The following is a 21,170-nucleotide window of genomic DNA, read 5'->3' as shown; positions in this document are numbered from 1 at the left end:
CTGTTAAGTGAATGATTTGCCTTGTCCTCAGACCAGGTACTGTACTGTACTGGTAGTGTTTGTTTTTGTCTGTGAGATGTAAACAAGTTCAGTACGCTGACAAAAAGAGAGATTTTGTGTATTGCCTGATTCAGATATGAAGTTCCATTCCATGAAGAATAAATATGCATAATATTTCATTTATCTATGATCATGACTGAATGAAGAACAATTTATTATTTGCATATTCTACTTGTGTAAATTCATATACAGTATAACCCAAGAGATAGTCACAGTATATAATCTAGTTAACCAGTGAATTATAATAATTTACATAATGGACTTGGCATCAGTTAGGGTACAAGCATGCCTGAGCTCATCAACATTCCCCAGAGATACAGTACAGTACTTGCCTCAACTTTAGTCTCCCCTGACAAGATGAAATTAATTTGATTAGACTTTCTGTCTCTTGAATGTGGTAAAGCATTTAAGATATTTAATATTTGTCTGATACTTGAAGAAATAATGAATATAATCACCTGGAAACAGAGTGATCATACCACTAACAGTTATTGCCTGCTGTGATGATTCAGGTATGTATTTGTTTTATAGAATATCAGAAAAAAAATCAGTTAACAGTAATTCAAAATAATGGAAGCTTTAAAAGAAATTTATGTCTTGGTTCGTTATAAACAATGACTTAGCATAAACCGTAATGAAGATCAGTACATTAATATTTAATGTGTAGGTCAGGAGTGTGAGGCTTCATCACCCACACCTGTCAGGCATCAGGTTCCTGCACCCCTGCATCCATATCTCTGGGAGGGACTTACTGTATTACCCTAATTACAGTAATGTGTTCTTGTATTAAATTTGGGAAGGATTTTCTTAATTATCTAAATCTGTGGAAATTACAAATCCACTCAATAACACAATTAATAAAAATTAAAATTACTGACAACATTGAGTTACCGGAGATATACTGATGCTTCCATTTTTAGTTTGTGTGGGAAGACTTATGTATTTTGAAATAGGAAAACTATTATAGGAAGATATTTCACATTTGGAAAAACATTTGGATAATACCATACAGCAGAGTTTAATTTCATTGTTAATGAGAGATTGATTTAGTTAGTGGAAAGTTAGAGTAAAATATTTTCATAACAGCGACAATACGATGCCAAATTACAGTACCTGTATTACTTAATTGACATACTGTAATTATACATTTCTAGGGGAATAATCTTTCCGAGTGTTAGATTTTACTCTAGAAAAAAGAAAAAAGGCTAAACTAATTGGGACGTCTTTTTTAACAGAGAGTTTGAGGTCGAGTCACTACACTTCCCAGGTCAGACCCACCGCTGGCAAGTGTCTGGGTGGCTCCAGAAGGGGTGTGAGAGAGCCCATAACTCACTGCTGGATGATATTGCTCTAGCTCTCTCCCTCATTGTTGTTACCGCCAAGAACAGATTGTCATCCCCTCTGTTCTCACTCTCCCACTCGCTGCAGTCAGTATGGCAGGGAATCCTTATGCTTGTGGGTAAGTTGACGGCTCTTTGATACTTTTACGTGATTATGAAGGGTTTAGTGCTTTATGGTATGGTGTGGTCATCCCTGCAGTCACTGATCATGTTGTCTCTCTGTCTGTTCATTATTCCATCTACCAGTCATGACTTTTATACTGATTCAGGAGTTACTTATTTGTATTTTTTTCTGTTTGTACATTTAAATTCCCACAAAATACAAGTCAAGATCAGTTTGGAGAGTGAGGAAACTTTCTTGTTTAGAATTACTCGGTACAGAATGTGTTCCATCATTATCATCAGAGCGCTCGCCTCTAGAACTTCTTTAAGTTGGTCCTTTGATAGACTGTACTGTATAAGTGTACAAAACTTATTTTTATGAAACTATTGCAAAGAATTATATTTACCTTGTAATTAATACGTAGTACAGGTACTCCCCGACTTACGACCGACTCGACTTACGTCCACCCACACTTACGACTGCCTCAGTTGTACCAAAATGTGGTCAAATTATGTATTTTTGAGTCCCAAAGTCAGTACACAGACAAAATTTTCATCTGTAATTCACTTTAAAATGTCTGGCAAGCATAAAAGTGAGTGTTTTGTGGTGCTGAGAAGAAAAGGAGACCTAGATTTTCGATTTTCTATGTGTTATTTAAGCATTTCCGACTTACGACCATTTCAACTTACGACCTGGATGTCGGTCCCTAACCCCATCGTAAGTCGGAGAGTACCTGTATAGTACAGAATAATAAGTTAATCATTATTACAGTATATATACCAATTTTTGAAAGATTGGAATCATTGAGTACTTATATAAATATTTAGATATATCCTGTACTGTAGTCACATACTTAACTTATTTTAGAAGAGTTAAAGATAATGGTGTGTCATAAATAAGACCTGAGAAGACCCCGTGTGCTTGTGTTAGTCAAGAAGGAGAATTATTAGTGTACTACAGGGGTGTTATTGAATGTTCCAGATCTGGCTGTGGGTGTACCATGGGTTCAAGCACATAATTTAGAGGCACGGATGAAGGAGGAGCGATGCAGCTACCTGGTGCAGGAGTTGACGTGTCAGGTAAATTTAGCTTTATTATGTCCAGAAGTCATTTACATAATTTGCTCTGTGTTACCTTACATAAATTAATTGATGAGTACTAATCCTTAACAAGTGGTTAAGAAGTCCTTACTCTGCCCTTTATCTAGGAATATGGTATACTGTACAAGAAACATCTCTTGTTAATGGCTCATGTCTCTACAGCTAGCTTCCACTGTCCTCCATCCCTACAGATAACTTCCTCTGATGATGGCTGCTGTTTAAGGGTTAAATGACTTCAGTATTTTCTGTTTTGAGTTCTGTGTTTAATCTAAATTCCTTCCATCCTATACTGTAATATATGTAGTGGATAAAGGCTCAAAAGTGTGAAATGCTCTATACTTTTACTGTTTTACAGAAACTTTGTCACTTGCAATAGTGAGATTTTGATTTCATTTGATTTGAATTTATTGGGTAAAGGTTCATACACGCATACATCTAGTAATATTTACTGATAAAATACAGTACATTACTGTATTAGTGATACATGTACTGTACTTATTTCCAATGTGGCTCTCATATTTTGGGTGAAGAATGTCTTAATTGGACTTGAAGTTGGAGAAAAGAAGACCTATTTCTGAGTGATAATGATTACCATTTAAAAATCTTCACACAGTCAGAACTAGACCATCATTTAGGTAAATAACTGTAGTGATTATTGATGGGAGTGGTGATAGAATTGTTGATAGAAGTATTGATAGAAATATTGATAGAAGTATTGTGTTGTGAAGGTATAAACTACATTATAAACTCATTACAGTAATAACAATCTTGCTGGTAACATTACAGGATGGTGACGTTGAGGGCCTGTGTTCATGGATGGTGCAGCAGATCAAGCGAGCCACAAGAGAAAAGTTTCAGTTGACGGACGAGAAGCAGCCACCGGTGCCGTACATCTTCACCACTCCTCAGGGGCTGGAGCTGGATCTCCGACTCTTTAACAGGTAATGGGATATTGACTCTTACTTAGGAGAGGAAGAGAGATCCACTTTTATGTCTGTTTGTAGTTAAATCATCAGCTCTATGTATTGTGAGAACTATTTATATCTGACTGTGACACTAAGTGAACTTTTTACCGTTGAGGTTGGGTAGATTGAGTATAGCAGGTGGACCAACAGGAATAACTCGTGACAGTAGTGGGACAGTGAGTAGATTATCCTGCTTTAAAAGGAGGAAAAGAGGCTTAGGTTATATATTTGTATATGGAGAGATAAATTTATTTTAGAGATACAGCAGATTACAGTGACTAGGTTAAGGAATACATTTTTGTAATACAGTACTTGTACTCTCACCACTTGGGAATTACTGTAACTCATTTTAATTAAATCTCTACTGTTCTTACATTGTTATTTCTGTATAAAGTTTCTGAATCGGGTCATTCACTAGAGTGTTATTGCAGGGAGCTGATGAAGAAGGCACTGCCGGTGCTGGTGAGCATACTGGAGAAGGAAGCTCGGGGCTGGTTCCTCCACTTCAGAGAGAAAGTTATTGCTGATCTCAAGGCACAAAATCTCAGTGATTATGAGGTTGAGAAGGTGAGTACATACATAACAACAATTCTCTTTACATTACTGTACCGTGCCCCTCTGTAAAAAAAGGCCCTGGGGGGTATATAGTGTTACCTCTTCCTCTGTATGTACATATGGAATGTCGTTTTGATTCTGCAACTTGACTGAGTTTAATAATCACCACTTTCCATCATTAGTTATCAGAGTTGTGACTTATTTTGAACATGGATTTTTTGTAGGGGGCACATCACCCTTTATTGACTATCTTGGTACTATATTATCTGTTTATCATTCTGTACAGTAAGAGAATGAAGTATCTTCCTGTGGTTTTGATGAATACATTGCAGAATGGTTGAGCCATTGGACACAAGCATGTGTGGAGCCCATAAACAGTTGGCAGGCCTGTGGAACCTTGGAAAGGGGTCTCCAGTGACACCATTCACTGTGTTGGGTAGTCAGGTTTCATTATGCTATGACCAAAGCTGGGATGATACTTCTTTCTCTCACTGTACACACATGTGTTAATGTGTTATGAAGATGTACTGTCTCCGGTACCTCTAATTTAATACAGTAATTAGTTTAGTTTTACAAACTCACTGATTATTTACAGTGATTGTCATTTTGATTCATTGAAATCATTTAGAAAAGCTGTAAGTCTCAGGTACGATAAAGTCTTATACAGATGAAAACTATGATGTAGGTTTTCTTTAATGCCTTACCTGGGAGAATACTTAAGAAGTAACTTTAATTGTTTACTGCCTGAAGTTAAATCTTCAGTGAAATGGGAGTAGTGTATGTACTTTGGTTATTACATACCAATATTAATGCTCATATTTAACAAGTAGATAAATATTTTTCAGGAAGGAAACCGTCTAGTGCAGGAAGAGTACCTGGGTCGTGTGTACACAGCCATCCTAGCACACCCGTCCCTTCAGGACCTTGGCCACTCTGTGCCGTTACTACTTATCAATCACGCCAAGGCAGTTTTGCTGATGCACAGGTATGTGAACCTTCCCCAGTACACTTATATACAGTACGGTATTATATAAGTTAGCTTTAGGCAGTTAGAACATTTGACCATTTATTTGAAGACTTTCCTACAAAAACTAGGACAGAAAATAAAGAGAGAGTTTGTTTTTCACTTGTTCTGGTGTTGAGGATAGATTAATTTGTGTTAGTTTTCTGTGAGTCATTGTCTTATATTAGATCCAGCCTCACATAGTTGTGAAATAGAGTGAGGTTATGAGATAGATAGATATTTAATCCCAAATCCATTTCCCTCCTTCACCAGAGCCCTTGATGAAGTAGAGAGAATATATGAGGAAGGTGAACGATCTAGGCGGGAGGAGCTCAAGCACACACATTCCATATTTTCCCGTATCGATCCCTGGCTGGCCGACCAGTTGAGTGCTACTCACGACACCTTGATGGAGCAACACAAGTGGCGGCCACATGATCACGCTCTGGCACTGTGTCGACAGCACGACCTCCAGCAACATGCTTACTTCCTTCAGAGAGATCTTTCCTTTATGAGAGAGGTATAAGATTAATGCTTTTATTAATCTTCTTTTTTATGTTCTGCTGAATATCCCAAATTCTTGTTTTTAGAAGGATTTTTATTACAGTTAATTGTTATAGGGAGTATGAAGGCTGGCATGGGATCAGGGGAGGTTATATCAAGGTCCTTAAATGCTAAGCCTCCATAGAAAGTTTCCATTGCAAAGTGTAATACTGTGGTGTGCCTCCAACAGAAACAACACACACAGGATTTGTGTGGTCATACTGTTGTGCAAAAGAGGGAACTTTAGGAACTTTATAAATAATTTGTTTTATTTATAGTTAAGGTATTTGTTCTTAAACATAGTGCTATATTTAACAGAGAGAACCAGTCCTGATGAACGAGTTGAAGAACCTGAAAGTTGCCATGCGAGTGTTCCAGTGGCGAGCTCAAGTTTGGTTTCCTGGTAACTACATAGTCAGCCGCAGCTTTCAGGGCGAGAGTGAAATAATTCCAACAGTACTGGCCTCTTCACCCACGTGTATCACCACACCACGTACAGACCCAAGCCATCCTGTGTACTTGTTAGAGAAGCAGGTAAGTTATTAGTCTTCTTCCAGTCCAAACAATTGTTGTCTCTCTGTCTGTCTGACCTGTCCTCGGTTTTGTGTTACAGTACTGTGGTTACATAGCAGCAACTGATAAGAAAATTTTACAATGTAGTAAATGTTTTTTTATTTCATGAAAATGGGTAGTTGGTGGTTATTTTATTATCACTGACAGTGCTGTAACTTTTATTTCTGTTACCAGTCATTATTGAAACCAGCAGACATTTTACACTCAGCTTGGCTTGAACTGAGAGGATCACTAGACAATGGTGCACATAAAATCATTCTAACAACTTTAAAATTGGTTAATTGGCAGCCAATTTATTTAGGGGCCTTTTATGATGGCTATCCATTACAGTATGCTAAAACTACCCCCCAAAAAATTTCAACCTTGCCATAAGTTAAGAGCAGAATGATACAATTACCTTATATTGTACATATTGATTATTTTTTTAATTAAATGAAAAATGAATAATAAACAGTGAGAGGGAACACGTCTGTGTACCTGGCTTGGTGATGCATTCTTTCTGTGGTGTTTAAACATATGGTGGTCAAACAGGAGAGACGGTAGAGGAACAACAGTGAGGAGAAGTGATAGTCACCGGTGTTGCTTTTTGTGGTAATCTCCCAAATCTTACTGCATGATAATTTCTGTAATAAAGATACTGTACCATGATAATATTTTACATTTGTTGTAATTTTTGTTTTTCAGTTAATTAGAACAACTTCTACTCGTTGGCCTTTCTGGCGCTGGTTCAACTTCCTTCATAGATCCTGGGCCTGGACGTCTAATGCTCTCTTCTTCTTCGGGGTAAGAAGTTAGACATGTGCAGCTTAAACATGTGCAGCTTAATCATGTGCAGCTTAATCATGTGCAGCTTAATCCTAGCATTACTTTATCAATTTAATTTTAATGCTTGAGCAGTAAAATGTGGCAAGTGTATGTATAGTCTTGGTACCAGGTAATACAGTACAGAAATTTGGCCAATCTCTGATTATGTAGAATTAAAATTAAGACGCTCTGGTTGAGGTGAAGACAAGTGACAAACTGCCTGGACATGTGTATTATACTCTCATAATCATAACACTTCTCTCTAAACTTACTTTTTTTTTTTGTCTACAGTACTTGTCGCCCAGAGCGATCATATATAACTATGCAGAACCCATTAAGTTAGGTAATGAGAGAGTTTTGGGGACCTAAGCTAAGCTAACCTAACCAAACCAAACCTAATCTAACCCACCGTAAGCTAATCTAGCATAACCAAACCTAAGCTAACCTAACCTAACTACAAATGATGAGACATTGTGTGGCTTTTGGTTCCTAGACATAAATCACCATGGTTTCCAAACATAAATCACCTTGGTGTTGGACCACTTTAACCCTCCTAAGAAATGACTTAAGAGTATAAAATAATAGTACAGTATTGTACTGTATTTAAAATGTGGGAATTAGTACCTAAAGTTTATTCATAATTCTAAACGCTGTCTCATGCAGAAAGGAAAACTTTGAAACTATTGTTTCGCAGTGCTGGGTGTATAGGTAAATGAGGTTGGTGTTTTAACTGTAGATCTAAATCTTTTTTTTTTTTTTTTCTTCCCAGGTTTGGTTGCCTCTGTGTTCTCCAGTCAGCTTAAGAGCACTCTTGTACCGTGATCCCTTCATGTCAGACTTTGAATTGTCACAGGTAAGTCCAGATCATCTTAACCCTTGTGCTACTGGACATCCGTTTCACTACACATGGGAGACAGCCTAGAGCAGCTGAGTTCCCACATTCCACTGACCCCCGCTCAGCGTGTTAACTCTAGTGCACCGAGAATTGTTTCTTCCTTTTATGAATTTCACTTATGGTCAGTATTTAATGTTGGTTTTCATTTATTTATTTATTTTTATTTTTTTTTCATATTCTATATCTAGGAAGATGTGAGCATGTAATTGATTAAAAAAGATTTGAAGAAAATAAATCCTTAAGCCCTGGGATAGGGTGCTGCTGGCAGCTGGCAGCTGGCAGTACCACCCCTCCTCCCCCCCCTGCGGAGATAAATTGAGGAAAAATCAACTTAAAAAAAAAACAGCGGCAGGAATTGGCGGACATTCTGGAACGTCACCGGGGGCTTAAGGGTTAAGTATATTTACCTGAAATTACAAGATGAAAAATAACCATAAAATAACATATAGCTCATTGAAAGGGATGAAAACTACATGACAAGTATTTAGTCATCAGTCTCAGTCAGGTAGGGAATGATTGCAAATACCTCACTTGGCCTGTTAGGAAGAGGTTTAGTGTGTCTGAAATACTTACCATATATCTCTTATAGAACACAAATGAAAGGTTTATTGATTTGATTGTTATCATAACATTGGAGAACCTTGTTATTAATCTTGACAATGATGGTTTGTTTTGGAGAGCTAAAATCAAATTGAGATGTTGAGCAGCAGATTATAGTGTATGAGAGATGGTGAGGCAGTACAGGAAGACTGGTGGCTGGTACACATCTGAATATTCACTAAAATCTTTAATATTATTCCCCAAAATTAAATACATGTTTTACTTACAGGTAAATGGAACAGTGTGCCCAAGTAAAGCTTCACTGAGACCTACCTTGGCCTCTCGACTGCACACTCTCTGGCGACACATTTCTAAATCTCGTACACATTTTGAGACTACTCCTGACACGGGTAAGATAAGTTTTTGTAATACTTAAAGATCTATAAAGACTTTCAAAATTAATGTGTGAAATTTAGAGTACAGTATTTTGTAATTATTTGAAGGGTCATTAATTAACACAAGTTTAATTTTGTTCTCCATATACAGTACCTATATCCTTAAACAGCACCTTTTTGTGAAATGCTGTACTGTATGAGTAAAATATAGATCAGGTGTTTTCTTCGGCCAATAATAATTTATGTGGGGAGTAAAAAATAACATTTTAATATGGTACAGCCAGCCTATATTCACAGGAAAATGAATGAAAATGTGATGTAAAACTAAAGGAATGAAAGTAGTGATGGTCATGGTTTAAGCTCTTGTTTTGTGTCCCCTAAAATGTGATGCAGGGTGGACTTGATTGACCAGAGTATTGGCAAGTCTACTTAGGAATTTTTTAATGAATGATATTTAGATTAGAATAGTCCTGAGTATGATGGGAAGGTTGTAGTACAGTATTCTAGAATGATTTCACAGCATTCATAATGTTTCTGTTTGTTTCTTCAGAATTCTTATTTATTTGTTTTTATAAAATAGAAAACTGATTAGGGACATCATTCCAGAAATTCAATTTAATCGGATCTAAACTACATTAATGTAATGTGACTTAACCTAACATGGTCTAGCTAGCAGGTTAGGTAAGTAAATTTTGTGTTAAATTAGGTTAAAATTTAGATTTTCTAGAAACCTTATCGTCAATGTTTTTTCTAACCTGTATAATAAAACAAAAATAGTTAAATCACATCATTATTAGGGATACAGAGTCTTTCCAGAATACTACCAGAGAAATACCACTGAGGCAGAAGTCATCACTGTATTAAACAACTCAGTATTTTGTGTACATGATCTGCTGCCTTGTTGAGGAGTAAAATTTCCACGAGTCTCATCTCTCCACAGGATTTATCGGCAAAGGAGTGACTCGGCACATGAATCGCGCTTGGAATTATGTCATGAAAGGCATCGTGGGAACATTACTACTCACAACTGTGTTCCCGTTAACTTGCTTGTTGGTGTCCTTGGGGTCCATGGCTATTGCTGTCGCTGCTCCTCTTTGGTAAGTCTATTTTAGTACAACTTCTGATTACTTTGATGCGATAAACAAAATATACTTCATCACTGCTGTAAAGAAATTTCTCCTGTGTACGTTACAGGTTCTCATATATTTCACCAGTGCTGTTGATATCGATGGATTAGTTACCTGCATATCTAATAACCGTATTCAACAAAGTCATGGGGACAATACAGAAATGTGGTCTGTGAGACTCTCCATATATAAGTTTTGTTTCCAGAGTGTAATGTGCATTAGTAGGTGTAAGGTGGCAAAATCCTACAATAGGTGTTGAAGTAGTCTGTTGTCTTTGCTTTTGGACTTGCTGGCCTTTTGACTGTTTTGGCCATGAAGTAGTGAAGTGCTACGGTACAATAAATATAACATACATGAGGAAGAACAAGTAGTGTTGTATCAAAGTGTTTGTGTGTAATTATGTTTATCTTTAATTTACAGGGTGCCTGCTTGTGTCCTCCTCTCTCACATAGTTTGTGTATTTCTCTATGATCTGGATTCTCCAACTGGCATGAGAAAATGGAGTCCAATACTTCAAGCAATAGGACTTCATCTTATTGTTTTGGGAGTGTTGCAGGCCATATTTTCTTTTCTCACAGCAACCCTCATGTGTCCAATTCTAGCTGCTGTTGTTCTAGTGTGTAAGTTTATTTGCTTTCTGTTTATATCTATACAGTACTGTGTAAGTATCGTGTGTTATCCTCTTTAATATTTTGTGGTATAATGGATTGTCCTAATTGAAACTGCAACAAAAAGGTTATGAGAAATAAATGAGTTGAATGAACTGCGTAGCAGTAGTGTAACCTTTTAATTTGTTTTTCCGTGTTTAAATATATGTCTCTTCTGCAGATGGATTAATACGGCGTGGGTTAAGACACATGTGGGATGCAGTCATGTTCCATGCAGTTATTAAAAAGCGTGGCCGTATCCCAGCCTCTGACAGCTTCCTTGTGAAGCGTATTGCTGGTCCTGGCTTACATAATAACTTCTATTATCAGGTTTGTTCATTGTTCCCTTTTCTTACAAGAAGCTTGAATAAAACTTTTAGGTGTATCTTCTTTTTAAAGTTGTTGGTAGACAGTCTGCACTGTCAAGATTGGTATTATTGATAAAGTTGTATGTGGATGGAAATATATTAGAAGGCAGGAATTCTGTAAATGAGAAGAGTGAGGAATGAAGGAGATGAATGTTATGGTAATCAAGTTTGGGTAAGGGAAACTTTCTTTTATGAATGACTATACAGTATTTCTAGATGCTGTAATGTGCATTTTCTCTAGATCTGTACATATGATAAGCATATTATATTTTATAAACAGTACTGTATAGATAGATAGATACCTAGATATTCAAGGTGACTGTTAAGAAAGTTTTGTATCTCTTTGTCATACAGATAAGCTGTGAACAAGCATTAGCATCATTTGAGTCACGGCTGGAAATGGACGAGTTGGCTGTGTATCAACGTGAGATGGAAGCAATTATTCACAAACCACTTTGTGTTTACACGTAAGACAATTTTTAAATGTTTTCTTTTATTAATATTGGCAATTTGTTTTTTTTCAGTTTCCTACATTCAGTTAATTACCTACATTTCTGATTTGTGTTGAAAATTTCTCTGAACAAAATTGAACACTGATAGCTTGTTTGTCTCTAAAGTAAGTGACATTTTTCTTAAGGAAGTGGTCACCTTATCCATAAGTTGTAACTAAAACTAAAAAGTCTTTACATCATGCCTCATGATTTTTATGGGTCCATAACCTGAGTGAGGAAGATCTTTCTTAGACCAGTGACTGAGCTATGTAGGTGCCACACACAGTGATGTTCCTCTGACTCATCCTGGTCAGAGGATCAAACTTAAGTCTTAATAGTTGAAGATTCGGGTATGATCAACTGAGCTGTGACATTCCTCTAACTTGTAACGTCATGTTATTCAGGGTTGTCACCTTGGTCCTCTTGGTGTGGGTGTGGTGCTGCCCTCTTGTGTTGTGATCAAGTGTGATTACAGAATAATATGTAAGAGAGGGGTTATATATTCCTCAGTGTGTGATTGTTAATCATTGGTTTTAGAACATACTGTAATGGTAGAGGGTTTAATGCTACTTTTTTCTTTTACTGCAAGAGTTGATCTCGGTGTCTTCCCGTCTAAATATTCTCTCCTTTGTTTTTAGGGATTTTGTGCAGCGTTGTTTTGGTCCCTTTAGTGGAGTCATTGGTAAAACTGGCAACTATGACAGGGTGGAGAAAGAAGTGCGTGACTTAATCCTCACGTTGCAAGAAAAAATAGACAGACGGAGGAGAGACCTGGCCCTGGGGCTACCCATCAGTGTCAGGTGAGGTATTAACATTTGTCAGTAGCTTTAGGGAAATAATATGTTGAACACTTTATTGTAAGTTTTTAAGTGATTAAGCTTAGAGTAATTTATATAGGAAACTGATTTACCTGAGAACCAGGCTGAAATTTTACAATTATAACTGTAAGAAAAGTTTCCTCTGACATTTGAATAATTATTGAAGATAGATATCTTGTGGGAAGATATAAAATCATTGTTCAAATAATTTTTATTTCTATTTATCAGATCAAAAATCAAATTAACAACGAGGGAATTGAAGCTGGCCCTGAAGCAAGCCACCGTCATGCTGGAAGACTTCTATCCCTCCCACGTGCTGAATCGGATCATTGACCAGCAGGGAACTGAACCTTCTGACGGCGAGGTGGGGACAGTTATGAACCGTCTTGAAGCAATACACGGAAGTAATGCACCTGTGTCAAAACATGTTGGAATTTTAGAAAGAGGCGCTGTGATAAGTGGAACAAGAAGAGGTGGGCCGATAGAACCAAAGTTTGCAACAGTTGAAGAATGGTGGGACAGCAAAGGACTTGCTCTTGGTATGTTTATGTTTATATGATTGCGTGAAACTTTTAAAATGGCAAAGACAGCCACCATCTTTGGAAGTTTCAAGTTCACTGCATTCCATTGTTGTGCATCTTGGGGGCAGGAATAGGGAATCCTTAGCTGCTGGTTAAGGGTTGAAGTTTAGCACTTAAAAATATTACAAAGTTAGCAAGACTTAAGTCCTTAATAAAGAGATTTATAAAAGAGGTTGTCAAGTTTCAAAATGAAATACACAACATTAGTTTTGAAGTGTTTAAAGTGTTATCAGTTGATTTTATAAGTTACAAAATACATAATTTGAAGTTTTAGATCGATAGAATGAGTGACAGTATGCCAACTATGTTTGTGAATGAATTATGGAGATGGGGAAATGGATCAGGGAGTTGCAGAATTGAAAAGAGGGGATAAAATATTTGCTTATTTCTTGAAGGAGGTTTTGTGTAGGTGGGATGTACTGTATATAAATCATATGATGAAGGGAGGATTTTCACTTTGCCCAATTGTTGATGGTGGGAACTATCATTAAGGATACAACAACATCAGAAGATTGTTTTTGCATTTTACCTTCTGTTGTTCTTTGTAGCCTTGAGAAGAATATACATTATTTACAGTGAAACCTCTATTTAACGGATTTCACGGGAGAGGTTAGTCCATTATGTGGAGGTTTCACTGTAGTCTTAACCCACTACACAGTAAGAGACTATCAGATAGGTGAAGGTGTTGATATTAATTCATTTTGTTTTCCTTTATCTTTCAACAGGTGACTATGGTGGTTTAGCTTCATTAATATTCACAGAAATCTTTAGTTCAGATTTCTTGACACCAATGGAAGAATCAGATACCAGTTTCCAGATGGAGGTAAGGGGGTTTAGTATGTCATTACAGTTAAGTGAATAGAAGTTATTTCCTATAAGATACTTTGATATATTATAGATTTTTGTAATAACTCATCCAATGGTAACTCTCCCCCATACTGAGTCATAATGGAGAGAGTGGATCAGGTGTTTATGTATATACTGTCAGTTTATGTAGAGGTCAAGGCAGTAAATTTAAATGTTTACGTGAATCATGAGAAAAATTAAAATGTGTTTACTGCAAATTTAGTTCATGACACTTCTAAGCTTCTTATGCATTTGTAATAAAACTATACAGGTATCTGAATGGCACTGTAATATGACCGAGAAAGTAAAATGTTCATGGAATTATCAATTATGAAATATAGCGTTAATAAAATAGTGTTGGAATCAAATTTCTTCCTTTACAGGTACACGGAGTTAGCTTGTCTCGATACACAGAGATGACGCGCTGTATGCCAGATAGACCGGACTTAGATGAAAAATTAACTGTTCATACGCCTCGTGGTAATATCCAGGTATGTGTCTCTATGTTTGTGATGTTTGATGCTTCTTGTGACTGGTGAATTAGAGATACTTGGCATTGCATTTTTGAGAATTTCAGATATTGAAATTGTAATAACCATTAAACATTCTACCACACAGGTTCATGCTCCATACCTAGATTTAGCTTCCTTCACACCACTTGTCCGGCACGGTGTACCCACACACCGCACGGGCAAGACCAGCCTAGCTGCCAGACTCTCACTAAGGCTCAACCCTGGACGAAGAATGGGTAAAGATTACACTAGAGTTTTCACTAGAATAAAATATACTAAAGAATGGATGATGTGGAAGAAAAGCAATAATGAATTAGTGATATCAGGCTGACTTGTGAAAGGCAGGTAAATTATTGGAATGGTTAAAAGTGTTTCAGTGTGAGTTTTAAGATTTTTTAATGATGTGAGTAGAAGAGCTTATAGCAGAGGACTGAGGGTAAGGGCAGGGTGGCAGTACTTGGATGAGAGCAGCACATCACTGGACAAAACTTCAAAAGTGAACAAACAGAATTTTGCATGGATTTAGGATCTTCACGAACTTAGTCTTGTTATGTGGGTGAAAGTGTAAAGGAAAGATACTCTTATAAACTAGATACAACACACTTTATTTAGTCCATAGATTGAACAAGTATCATTTTAAGTGTTAAGCTTTTATCATTAGGAAAAATTTTCTATAGAATTAAGAGATGGGATAATATGTGATGATTTGTGTTACATATCAAGAGAAATCCTTTGTTCCTTTAGTGTGCGGAAGTCGTGTGCCAGAGAAGCTGCTGATCCCCCCACCCATTCCCCACCCCGCCCACATTGCTGTAATCATCCACAATCGTGAGGCCTCTGAACCCATCCCCCTTGATGCTCCACTGACCTTACAGGTATGTTTTCAGTTTTCCACTTGAAGTATTACAGTATTAGTAATATTTGGGTAGGTATTACATGAAGATGCTGTTAGATTAAGCATTTATTGTTATACAGTCTTTTTAGAATGCAGTATGTACTGTACTTATGAACTAGAAAACAATATTTTTTCTGGTTGCTATAATTAAATCTTATTGCATAAGAAATACTGTACACTGAGAGTTGGACAGAAAAGAATAATTGAAAGATTTAGTGTGATGAAGTGTGAATATATGTGGACATAACTATAAACTTGTAATAAGAAAAATCTCCCATGACTGATAAAAAATTTTGACAGGTTATTCGCACCATCGAAGATTCTCCCCATGTTATTGCGGCTCTCACCTCCCTCGGGGATGAGGAGACACCAGTTTCTGACTCCCGTTCCTCCTCCCTCTCGCACGACCGCTCATTGTATGATGATCCCTCTCTCTATGACGGGCCGTACAGCAGTGCCTCGCGATCAGGCACAGCAGACAGAAGGGGTACTCGTTGCTCGCTTGGGCGTTCTCGCACTGCCACGCTGGAGATGACGGCAACTTTAGACCGCATTGCAACAATGGAACAACGCACAAACATGAATGAATATAATAGGTTAGTATTGTATTGTGAAGCAACAAAATTCAGTAAGATTGAATTATACTTGCTGAATATGAACAGTATTTGGTTTAGTATATTGTACAAGATTTTTTTTTCTCCAAGATAACTGTGCAACTTTTATAACTTAAGACTACAGTGATGAACATCCCTCTCAGGTCATCAGATTAAATTAGAAAACAAATTGGTCATCTTTAAACACACTTGCCAACCTTTTAGTATGGCCTATATGTTTGTATCACAGTACAGTATATTACATATATACTACTTCCTGCATTCAAGAGTGTGACTTGCAGTACATCATAGACGTATAAAAACGTTTAAATGAAGAGGGACTGACAGAGAGACAAGAGGAAACAATGGAGGTAGATGAGGGAAAATCAGTCTTGAATGAATATGTACAATGGAGAGGAGGATATTAAAATTTGTGGCAGAATTAATTCCTGAACTCAAGAAATTTCAACTGACTGTGTTGCACATGGTATTAAAAATAATGAAATAATACTCTTTACTACCTTTCTTAATTTTTTGTACTGTATAAAATATTTTACCTCCACAGGTCTAGCACCTTAGAATTAACCCCAACAAGAATGGCTCAAAGGTTGGCTACACCACTTCGATCTCTACTCGAGGGACAACGACCATTCACGGTCTCCCTGAACTTAGCGTCTGCTGAAGATGTTAGTCTGGAAGTGGAAGAGGAAGACGAACAGCCCATTCCTCTTCAGCCCCTCACTCACTCTACTTATACAACAGCTGTGTGATGATAAGCAGGAGGGGTATTAAATGTCCCTCCAGATATTTGCAAACTTTATATGTAAATCCAGATATTAAACAAAACAGTTTCTTCTTGACTGTAAATGTGTTAAATGTCCTTTGCTGCCCTTTAGGATGGTAGAGGAGTACTTGTTTCACTCCACTCACAAACCTTCTTCATGTTATAATATTTCAGGAGAAACAGGACCTGAATTCCTTATCAACCCTGAATCCCTGATCCCAAAACCCTACTACCAGAGGTTAATGAGTCAGGGGTGAATTAATCCTTCCCTTTGTTCTCTGGGCACACACCTGGTGTATCCTACTGCTGCTGCAACAACAAGTTGAGAGTAAAGTTGTTACTTGGCAAACAATTTAACTTCTTCATATCATTTCTTATGAATATTTCAAGCATAGGGTATTAAAAGAGAGGTTGTGCTAATGGAAGGACATTACCCGAGTGTTCTGCAGTTCAGATGTAGGTTATGGGAGGCACTGGAAGGTTATATTACTTGGTATGCAAAAGATGCATACAGTATTGTAAATAAGTGCTCAGTACAGTATGGTTACTGTTGGTACCAATGGTTAAAGTGTTAGCTTACAGAACTCTGTATGTATTTTATGGTTGTGTGGCATAAATTGTGGTAACTTATGGCAATATTTTCAGTCTTAAAATTTTTAAAATTTAATTCTAAACTGAAGCGTCTCATCTGATGTAGACAAATTTGTTGATCTCTCGTGATACACTCCGAAATAATTATACAGTAATTATTTCACACAATTCAATAATTAGCACACCTTCATCTGTAGGGCAAGATGTTGCTTGTGCTAATGTGTTATGTTAATTAATAGGACATCACTTGTATGTCAAACAGCACTCTGCATCTGGTTGGGTAATATGTATGTAAGAATATAACCGTCTGTGATCACACTATGACAAATTTTCAGTAAAATTGTATACTTTGTAAAAGATGGAATTCATAAAGATTCATATTTGACATTATTCACATATCTTTATCATGTTACATTGACTACAAAGAACATGCATCATGAAATAACAATTTAATAATGCTGTGTGAACGTTTTTCTGGCCTATTCAATTGGGTACATTTATTCTCTCTTTCAGTAACTTCTACTTCAAGGAATAAGTAGATTTGAATTGTGATAACAGGATTGATAGAGATATTGTGTGATGGAATACACAATACAATAATGTACTTTCCTTTACTTCAGACATGCAAGTTAATCCCCAACACAAAGATGTGATGTGATGAAACTTTTAATTCTCATTTTGACTGAACCTTCCACAACAACTTTTGTTTTCTCACTTTGTGGTTCGCTTTTTTTTATTTATTTATTTATTTGCTTCTTGGTAAACAAAAATAGTTTCATGGATGTCAGGTGTAATTGGTAGTGTATTACAGTGGAGTTGTGATAATTCATGGGATAGTTACCAGAGAACTTTGTGAATTATTATTTAATTGATTTAAATAAACTGTTCCAAAATTGGTTTAATAATACATAATACTGTACTGTTCATAAAATAATACAATAACACAAATTTTGTACAAAAAGTAGATCCATATTACATAAACAGCTCCCTCTTGTCTCATAATTTGCTACGGGTTATGCCACTTACACTAACAGGCGCTGGGCTGGCTGTGTCTGTGCTATGTAAACAAAGAACAAGGAATTTAACACCACACATTAATTATCTGCAGTTGAGTTGGGGATTTTTTTCAGGATAATTTATTACTTTATGATAATGTTTTATTAATCCTCTCGTGCATTAAAATGCAAATCCCATCAAATCATTGGGTATCAGTATTTGCATCAGTGATACAAATTGTGTCATTAAACTTTAAAAATTTCACCCAAGAAAGGGTTTTCAAAATAATTACGTAAAATTTTCATACGTCATAGATGATTACATGATCTTGCAGGGGAAGCTTCCAGAAAGTACCAAAGCCTTGGTTTCTTCTCCCTCCCTCCCCACAATTAATCAAATGAAAAATCCAAACCCACTGTTGGAGAGCTCATAAAATCAGCTTCTATTGTTGTATACAGTACAGTAACACTGTACCTACCTCCTACATCTTACACAAAATTTATTCCCACGTTTCACTTTTTATATTACTGTATATTCTCTTTATTTTTAAGTCATATCAACGCATTGAAATTATATTTATATTATATTTTATCGCGACTCCACTGTACCGTTGTTATGGCTTTCTTGTGATAAATTGAAGTGCCATTAAATAGTTAATTTTTAATTTTTTATGTTTTATTAAACTAAAGAAAAAATGGCAGTATAATGACTTGTGATAATGGGGTCACTTAATGAATATAGATATGTGTTAGTCCAGCACTTACTGAGATTTGGTATCACTATCAAGTGTTGGCATATTATTATAATCTTATGACAGTTAAAATAAAGATGTGAGAGATTATCTTTAAGTTCCTATGGGTGTCACAGAGGATATGAGGGTTTTCCTAAGTCTTTTAAACGTCTGAGATAAATGAGGGACGAAGAACATTGTCCAATCAACCTTTACCTGTGTGGGTCGTGTGGTGTACAAGAGAAGACTGGAAGACTGACCATAGGTTTTGAAGCCTTGACTATTAGTTTTGTTTCCAAGTGGTATAATCCTTCTGAGTTAAGGTATATGTGTGGGTAGGACGACGCTCAACACGGCTGTCTGTGTTGGTATCTGATTGTGTACTTTTGTTTTGTGAAAAAGTATATGGTTGAAGTAGAAAATGTGAGGTTCTACCTCTTTATTTTGTCAGGGAGAAAACAGTTTGGTTTGTTTATAACTGGGGCTGTATGTTGTACATTTCTGTGATTTATATTTGTGAATCTCCTAATAGTGTATTTTAGGTATTACTTCATGCTTGTGTTGTTGGAATTTGCTCTCTTTTGATAGTAGTATCATTGGAACCATTCTTGTATTTAATATGCTTCATTGTACAGTATTTGACAGATGATATGACATAATGACATTCATTTGTTTAGCATGCAATCAGGAGCCATTACCATAACCATTTAGAGTATTCAACCATACTATTAGATTTCATTACTCATTTCATGCATCATATGGTTACTGTAGGTTTTAGAAATGTAAGATTGATAATACAGTAAAACTGTTTGTAAGATAATTGGCAGTCAAGTGTATTCTCAGTTGCTAGATTTTGTAATAATTCCATTACTTTTATTGATGACGCTCTTTTTTAGTTACCCTTCTAGCATCGTGTCTGTTTTTTAAATTACTGGGGTTGTCTGAAAATGCTTATGATGACTTTATTTATGATGATATGCATGAAAATGTAATCAAACAGCTTGCAGCGGACAGTCTCTTGTTGATGAGTGGTGAACTGCACTCTTGTTTCAAGTGTGTACTCTGAGGAGACTTTCTCAAATATTGAATTTTTTTCATTTAATTTTAAAACTAAATCAGCATAATCATGAATAGGACATGAGAGTAAATGAGTGTGTGTACAGTGTACATAAAACTGTGTGCCCATTTGTAAATTTTGTAACATTTTTTTTCTTCTTTGAACCTGATATCTTGCCAAATATAAATATAGAACATGAAAAATTGTTGTATTATTACTCTTACCTCATGGAACATACATACATACATACACACTCGTCCTTGTACCCTGACAATAAAATGAATACACGTACAGTACAGTATATTATGGGGTGTAATTGTTGATGGTGAAACAGCCCATCATTGGACACATTCGTTGTTCAATAGATACAGACAAGTGAATAAAATGAAGCAACAGCAGTGTGATATTTACTTGAAAATAATATTCTTTTCAATCCTTAGACAAAACACTAGCAGCTGTTGACACGTGGCACCTACTGTACTTTAACACTCGGTGGTACCATTCAGTCTTGTCTAATAACATGTTTAGATGACTGTTCCTTCCAATAAAATATAAACCACAAGCAAGTTTGCGACCCTATAATCATTATAATGTAATTAGCGCAATTCTGAAAATACATCGGAATGGACATGAGAAATCTGTAAACCTGCAGATAAATTTGTAAGAGCGGCACAACAGTGAGTCACAGATTAGTTCCAGGTAACTCCTCACTGTGTCCACCAGAATTTTATTGAAATTTTAAGGAGAAAACAGAAAGGAAGAAGGAATGGATGGGTAAAACGACAATGGATTGAAAGGAGAGGAGAATCCGGTGCTTCAAATACTCTTCTGAAGGAGCTATCTGTTGAAGGTTCTGTCACGTACATTAATTTGTTGAGAAAATGATAATTAAACATTAATCTGAACCTGTTAACATAAAATACATAATAAGATACGTACATTTCAAACTGCACTGAACATGATTATTAGTCAAACACCCAGTGCTATTACAACTGCCTACTCCAGCGCTAGCACACTACTATTGGCTGCAAAGTCGGGTGGCTACCAACTTCCAGGTGAATGGAAATCTGCTAGTTTGCTTGTGCTAGGGGCTAGTTAGTTACAGTTAGTGGAGCCGTTGACATGACTCGTTTAAAATAGGAAGGATATTGCTTGCTGTCATTTGCATTTTGTAATATTTTATTAATATTGTTGGGAAGGTGGGGTGGGGGGCGGATATTTCACAAGGAAAAGGTTATGGAAGCACTGTTGCTAATGT

General features: G+C 36.4%; 1 protein-coding gene across 1 annotated transcript in view; it reads left to right on the top strand.

The window, feature by feature from the left end:
• The window catches only part of LOC121860561, a gene marked incomplete at its 5' end in the record, with an annotated part of 32,435 nt that extends 12,320 nt beyond the window's left edge, over positions 1-20,115 (top strand). The window contains 22 exons of the mRNA XM_042357734.1: positions 1,296-1,519; positions 2,485-2,582; positions 3,390-3,544; positions 4,000-4,135; positions 4,969-5,108; positions 5,400-5,646; positions 5,988-6,203; positions 6,927-7,025; positions 7,816-7,899; positions 8,771-8,891; positions 9,817-9,973; positions 10,424-10,623; positions 10,832-10,980; positions 11,373-11,485; positions 12,148-12,309; positions 12,556-12,866; positions 13,634-13,731; positions 14,138-14,245; positions 14,373-14,502; positions 15,011-15,141; positions 15,462-15,757; positions 16,320-20,115. Coding sequence (XP_042213668.1) covers positions 1,296-1,519; positions 2,485-2,582; positions 3,390-3,544; positions 4,000-4,135; positions 4,969-5,108; positions 5,400-5,646; positions 5,988-6,203; positions 6,927-7,025; positions 7,816-7,899; positions 8,771-8,891; positions 9,817-9,973; positions 10,424-10,623; positions 10,832-10,980; positions 11,373-11,485; positions 12,148-12,309; positions 12,556-12,866; positions 13,634-13,731; positions 14,138-14,245; positions 14,373-14,502; positions 15,011-15,141; positions 15,462-15,757; positions 16,320-16,524 — 3,580 coding nt within the window. The remainder of the gene's footprint in view (positions 1-1,295; positions 1,520-2,484; positions 2,583-3,389; positions 3,545-3,999; positions 4,136-4,968; positions 5,109-5,399; positions 5,647-5,987; positions 6,204-6,926; positions 7,026-7,815; positions 7,900-8,770; positions 8,892-9,816; positions 9,974-10,423; positions 10,624-10,831; positions 10,981-11,372; positions 11,486-12,147; positions 12,310-12,555; positions 12,867-13,633; positions 13,732-14,137; positions 14,246-14,372; positions 14,503-15,010; positions 15,142-15,461; positions 15,758-16,319) is intronic.
• Positions 20,116-21,170: the final 1,055 nt, after the last annotated feature.

This window comes from Homarus americanus, unplaced genomic scaffold (assembly GCF_018991925.1).
Source record: "Homarus americanus isolate GMGI-L3 unplaced genomic scaffold, GMGI_Hamer_2.0 scaffold16836, whole genome shotgun sequence".
Lineage (NCBI taxonomy): Eukaryota > Metazoa > Arthropoda > Malacostraca > Decapoda > Nephropidae > Homarus > Homarus americanus.
Note: the sequence above shows the minus strand (reverse complement) of the source record. Positions and strands in the feature narration are given on the sequence as shown.